At 44.7% G+C, this 6,310-nt stretch overlaps 2 protein-coding genes across 2 annotated transcripts in view; one reads left to right on the top strand and one right to left on the bottom strand.

Annotated features, from left to right (window-relative positions):
* The window catches only part of LOC118407050, a 2,148-nt gene extending 508 nt beyond the window's left edge, over positions 1-1,640 (bottom strand). The window contains exons 1-2 of the mRNA XM_035807467.1: positions 1,296-1,640; positions 4-161 (exon numbers count right to left, since the gene is read on the bottom strand). Coding sequence (XP_035663360.1) covers positions 4-161; positions 1,296-1,625 — 488 coding nt within the window. The 5' untranslated portion in view covers positions 1,626-1,640. The remainder of the gene's footprint in view (positions 1-3; positions 162-1,295) is intronic.
* Positions 1,641-2,885: 1,245 nt separating this feature from the next.
* Positions 2,886-4,789, top strand: LOC118406989. Its single transcript, XM_035807396.1, has 4 exons — positions 2,886-3,119; positions 3,643-3,728; positions 3,991-4,188; positions 4,718-4,789. The coding sequence occupies exons 1-4, from the start codon at positions 2,993-2,995 to the stop codon at positions 4,787-4,789; spliced, it is 483 nt and encodes a 160-aa protein (XP_035663289.1). The 5' UTR covers positions 2,886-2,992.
* The last annotated feature ends 1,521 nt before the right edge of the window (positions 4,790-6,310 follow it).

The raw sequence follows: 6,310 nt of genomic DNA, 5'->3' as shown, positions 1-6,310 counted from the left end.
CGCCCACCGTTCGCGTCCAGAAGCTGCCGGAACACCTCCGTTTGGTCGCCAGGGTCGAAGAAGCAGGGGAAGGTCCGGTCGGGTTGTCCCGTGGACCGCTGGAAATCTAACACACGTCGTACGTTATCGTAACGGTACTTGTTGCAAGGCCTTGTAGAGCACTGAGAAAAGATAAATGGATAGGGTATTAGTACTAGTAAATATAAGTACAGGGAAGTTTTGAAACGGCTCAACCTAAAGACAGGCTTCAAAAATGAGTTCTTTAAATGACTCTGAACAGTTGGTTAAATCTTAATGAACCTTTATTCACAGTCCACACGGAAATCTGTAAACAACAAGAGATAACTCCAAGAAATAATTCAAGCCTTTGTAATTTTGTTTCAACTTGCCTCATTGATTATGCAAATAAAGTTGTAATCCTCATAATCTATTTCATTTATCCTGTTATTTAATTTGCATGTCACTTGTGTACAGCTTTGTCCAAACTACGTGCATACATGGAAATTCGTCGTTCCTTTGCTTTAATAGCTATCTTCCTTAAAATAGTTGTACAAAATCGCCACTGTAGTTCCAGAGCAAACCACTAGGGGACCCAAACCTACTTACTTTTTCCTTTAATCAACAGCTATCTGCCACCAAAATACCAAGACAGGTCAGAAGATAAAAACAACAACAACAACAACAGAAGTTCTGCTGCAGTACCAAGGTCACACAGCAGGGGGCCAAAAGTTGACGATGAACTTCGTCTTGCGAGTCCATACCAACATACCAAATATCAGTACAATCTATCCTGAGGTTCAAAAGTTGTGCTGACCACAAAACGACAAATATCCGCAAACATAGGAAAGCTGTATATCCGTGTGAATATCATTCAGCACCAAGGACAGTCATGACAGTAAAGCTGCCCTGGGAAGGCTGTGTCAGTATGAATACGCACCAGACATATTTCTATCGTTATGTGAACTGCTGAATTCTTTTGGCAGCAATCCTGGTAAACATTTAATTAGTTCAAAAACGCTTACACTTAATTAGATAAGCAATCAATTGAGACTATATAATAGCAATTTAAGATAAGCATTTAAAAAAAGTATCTGTCTAACATTTTGTGATAGAGAAAGCATCCTTTGCAGATTTGGGTCTGAACAGTTTATGCTTGGAAATAGAGTTGAAACATAACATATAGGTAAAACATACTTTGGCAAAAGAATTAAAAGATGTGTTGTGTTCACACAGAAAATTAACACACACACACAAAATACCCTACAAATGTTGAAATCATCTCAGACTTCCGTTACCAGTTGGTCTCCTCTGTACCCCATGTTTTTCTGGTTGTCCACCAGAATGCCGGTCAGGTTGAGCCTGTGCCTGCCGACAAACGTCACGTTAATCTTCAGACAGGGGAACGATGACGTACAACCCCTCCTCATCTCCCCCGGACACTCGCACGACACGACGTCAGACGAGATAGCTGACGTCAGAACGGTACACGTTGTTCTGCGCATGTACAGACCACGGATTGCCGGCCTCACGTCGTTTACGATGAAAATAACGAGTAAGACAAACGCACCAAAGCGCACCAGTACTAGCATGGTGGCAGCCACACAGTAGCATTTACTCCACGACATGGTCCACTGTTCAGAGTCTGCGGGTCGCCAACGGTAGTCTCTCAACTACAGCAGTAACGTCCCCTTGAATCCATCACCCACAGAAACTGAATATGCAGTTCAGCCTCTACCAAAAGACTAATTGCGACTGCACAATATCAGATAGGAACCCAATATCTCTTCTGTATTACATCTCGGTCTGTAAGATTCCTTTACAAACCCCCTGATCATGACAGCCTGCCAGTACCTTTGAACTTCAGGTCAAAGGTTAAAATACGAAGAAATCTCTCAGCTCCATAAAATGTCGCTGTGTGTTAGCCTACATGGTAATTCAGCTTAGTACCTGTACACTCTCCATTCTACAGCAGGAGTGGCTGTCCTTAGGTTTTTGATGCAGGACACGTTGCGACAAGACATTAACATACATGTTAACATATATATTAACATATATCTTAATCTTAGCATTATGAAACCATTATGAAAGCGATCTGATCTAAAGATCATAAGGTTACCTTGTTAACCAAATAAAAGTGAACATTATCAGACCTAGTTCATGAAAATGTGTACCTACTTATTAATGAGAAAAGAAATTATGAACAAGGTATTGGCTTGTAAAATATTAATTTCTCACCACTATTTAAGGTTACATAATCTAACGTTATATTCGTGACCACTTCTTTATATATACATGCGTCAGACCCAGCATTGTATCTGTTAGACTGATCTATGTAGTTAATTACCTTCGCCGAGAAGGCTATATTTTCGGTTAAGGCCTAATGTTGTGTCCCTATATGTAGGTCAACAGCATGTAACTCGAGAAGCTGTGTATGGATTTTGATGATATTTGGTAATTGAGTAGCGGACTAGCAGGTACATTTAATTGAGACTACGGTCTTCTATATCCGACACAAAAAGGGCTAAACCTTAGCCGGTGAAGGAGCCGACGACATCCAGCTGAAACCCTTGCTGATCTAGCCCTTTTCGTCTCAAGAGACGCTGCATGTTATAAATAACCAACTAGAAATAAGAAGGTACGAGGTAATCTGACCAGAATTCTTGGCATAATGTTACAGTGTAACACATGTACGTCGTCTTCAGCATTTAAAAGTAGAAAATGTTAGTATATCAAAATTAGCTTATTTACTAGACTGTATTTATTTTCTACTCGGTGTCTCTTGTTCCCGAATGGCACCTAGTTTGGGGTTATCTCAGGTGAGGATGAAAGACCACCCCCACCCAACAATGTCCCGTTCCAGAACATCTTTATGCCTCGAAGTCGAACCTGACAACCGCTCTAGTAAAAAGAGCACATTTTGCTTTCAACGAGAACGCACGCGTTTTTCACCCATGCCGTTTTCTCGCGTTAATGAGTTAATTTGGTATTCACAATGCCAAAAGAAGGAAAACAGAAGAAGTATCGTGTCGATTGGACGCAAAGAGCCGCCATGTCGGCGAAAATCAGACAGAACGACGCTCTTCACAGAGAAGAGCGAGAGTCCAGAAGGGAGCAGTTTAGTGAGTATCAACAACTTTTTATGTCAAACTGACCTGTCCATTTTATTTGTTAACGTACATAGTTGCCTATTCCTGCATCTGTATAATTCAGTTTACTGAAATATGTAAAGCACTAGGTCAGTACTTTCAAGTTTGATGGCATTTAAGCTCTAGTTTTTTTAACACTCAAGTGAAGAACTTCACATTGAACAATCGTGTATTTCACCTACTAATAGGGGTGGGTACCGGTACAGAAAATGCAGGTCCGGTTCAGGAACAGATGATCAGGTCCAGGTTTGGACCTGAACCTAGACCTGATTCAGTATGTGAGAACTTGTGAATGGACGATACTCAAAACAATGGTCGATTTCACGAATTTGTTTTGTCTGTATAGCGAGTTGTATCACTCGTGTTGATACAAACTATTTTCTGGCTATCTTACATGTACCTTACTTGTGCTATTACTATTTCTTGATGGTGTCTCTTTGAAGAACTACGATCAATCCTTATCAACAGCAACAAAGTTCATTTCGTCCACGTTTAGATTTTCTGCTTCCCCCCGGAATGACCCTCCCGCTGCAACATCGTGTAGAGGAGCAGACCAGAGCTCTCAGCCGGCCTCACGACAAGGTACGGACACTCAGTTTTAACGTGCCCTCACCAAAGCACAATGTGGTCTTAGCTAGTATTTAGAAGTTTATATATGTTTCCTTATCTTTCTTGAAGGAAGGAAAAATACTAGCATGTTGTTTTGTTTGCTAAGTTTTGCTCGACCTTGGCTTTATCTTTCTTTCTTTTCGCAACTCATGATTAATCCAAATTCAATGATACTTCTTGTAGGATCTAGGTTCATGCTACGGCTGTGTATCATTGTTCAATGTTACCCTTACAGGCGGTTTTAACGAAACGACCAGTGACGCAGAAGCGCAGGGACGGAAGGAAAAAGCCGTACGGATCGTCATGGCGGGTCGGTGACGGAGAGTTCACGGACGACGATCGGAGCCCCAGCCGGGACAGACAGGGACAGGACAGGCACGGTTCAGGACAGCTGAAGTCGTGTCAACAAGGCACATCTTACGCTTCTTTTAAGGTAAATTAAGACACTTGAACATTAAACGTATCCTCGTTAAAAACTTTGTGATCCTCTGTTGATATGTAGTAGTGTTTGACGGACAGACTTGCAAACAGGGCGTATTGTTTCGATAGTCAATTATTCAGAAGACATTATTCTAATTTGTCGTATCGACATCGGGTCCTTACAATACCGTCTGAATAATAGATACCAAACTGATACTGCCCTAGTTAAACTTTAAAAACAGTTGAGTGACCACATATCACAGGATTAACATGTACAGCTTTGTAATTCAGCACCACGGACGGGTCCTTTTCATTGTGTGTTGATATTTTTGGTGACAGGGACATGTGTAATTGCTTACAAGTATTTATGTTCATACGCGAAATAACGCGATTGAATTAGAAAGGCTGGCCTATTCACCTTGTGTGGATGGTCGTTTAACACCAGGGGCTTTCGTGACTTCCTTGCTTGGTACACATGATATATTTGCATAACCACAAACTGACAGTAACAGATATGATATTGTTCGATGTTACCCTTTCAGACCGCTGTGTCAAAGCGAACGCGCACAGTAAAACGCAGAGACAGAAGGAGGCAACCATACAACTCCTCATGACTGTCCGGAGACGAGTCAGGACAGAACGACGAAGAAGACGACAGGAGCTCCAGCCGGGACAGACCGCGACGGGAGAAGCGCGACTCACACCAGGAGAAGTCTTCACGGATCGCGTCCTCCACTCCAACCGCTCCTCACGTCCCCGCTGTCCTGCCCGGAAAGGAGAAGAGACGGCTGTCTAGGGAGAAGTCGTCACGGATCGCGTCCTCCACTCCAACCGCTCCTCACGTCCCCGCTGTCCTGCCCGGAAAGGAGAAGAGACGGCTGTCTAGGGAGAAGTCGTCACGGATCGCGTCCTCCACTCCAACCGCTCCTCACGTCCCCGCTGTCCTGCCCGGAAAGGAGAAGAGACGGCTGTCTCCGCCGCCTGTCGTGCTGACACTCCGCCGTGTCGCACCGTCTCCTTATCATAAAGCCAAGGGGCAGCTGGGGCAACAAACGGAAGCAAAGAGTACGTTATCGTACAAAGGAACGAATCAACCAATTCAAAAGTCTGCCATGACGACTCAAGCAGCATAAAGCGACCACGTTCTACATTGGAGGACTCGGACGAGTCCCGTCGTCAAGAGGGCAAAGACAGCAGACGTCGTATTTCGTACGTAGAGTACATTAACAGGAGCAGGAGTGGGGATAGCAGAAACGTGATCGCTAGTGCAACTACGGTAGAAACAGGCACCAAAACCTCGGATGAGACGGAGAAGAGTCCAATTTCCGATCGCCGAGTGATCAAAGCACGGCGGCGGATGAGCCAGTATGAGTCTCGTCACCAATACGCGCCCGTAAAGAGGCGCTATGTCCCCTCATGAAAGAAAAGAAGACGACCGCCCCCACAAGCCGCCCTACCTCGTCCCCACCCGAGCTATCACACAGTTCAGCAACACGCTGTTGCGGCTCAGCTGAGTGCCGCTGCACCAACCCATGCACCAACCAAGGAAGAAACACCTGCTGTCATGTCAGCACAGACGGCGAGACCGCGGGCGTACGTCACGGACGTGACGTCATCATGCTCAAGTCGACGTCATTGGGAAGACCCTCGTAGAGTTCATCAAACGAGAGGATGAGAAGATCAGAAGAGACCAAGAGCTCCGGAAGCTGTTCCGCAAAAAGGCGGCGGCGCTGGCCGCGAAGATTGGAGGTGATGGAGCCATGCAGCAGCGGGCCTGCAGCGGCAGCGGAGTTACAGGAGATGTCGGTCAGATCGGAACCCTTAAAACGTCGGGAAGAACGTCTCCGGTACGGCGTGGGTCAGTCAGAGATGCCTCCTAGCGACCAGGAGACAGATGGCAGACTACCAGCCCAGCAGTACCCTGTCCAACAGCTCATCCAACCAAGGTACATTACACAGGTGAGCAGGAATAAACTATATATCAGCAGTTATCATTTATTGATAAAGACTGTCACTTGAAAAAATATCAAGGAAAGGCGACTTGCAACAAGATTTTGTGCTTGGAGAGTATTCCACGCAATAGGGCTTAGTCTCGGTAATTCGTCATTAACCTATAATTAACTTTTGGTGTTTGT

The sequence above is a fragment of the Branchiostoma floridae genome, chromosome 19 (genome assembly GCF_000003815.2).
Source record: "Branchiostoma floridae strain S238N-H82 chromosome 19, Bfl_VNyyK, whole genome shotgun sequence".
Lineage (NCBI taxonomy): Eukaryota > Metazoa > Chordata > Leptocardii > Amphioxiformes > Branchiostomatidae > Branchiostoma > Branchiostoma floridae.
This window is presented reverse-complemented; position numbering and strand designations above follow the sequence as displayed.

What these genes read in the sequence shown, in the direction of transcription:
- LOC118406989 (XM_035807396.1), top strand. Translation starts at nt 2,993, where the DNA reads ATGCCAAAAGAAGGAAAACAGAAGAAGTATCGTGTCGATTGGACGCAA. An exon ending in GTCCAGAAGGGAGCAGTTTA is followed by an intron (nt 3,120 to 3,642) that starts GTGAGTATCAAC and finishes GTCCACGTTTAG; the next exon opens with ATTTTCTGCTTCCCCCCGGA. An exon ending in CATCTTACGCTTCTTTTAAG is followed by an intron (nt 4,189 to 4,717) that starts GTAAATTAAGAC and finishes TTACCCTTTCAG; the next exon opens with ACCGCTGTGTCAAAGCGAAC.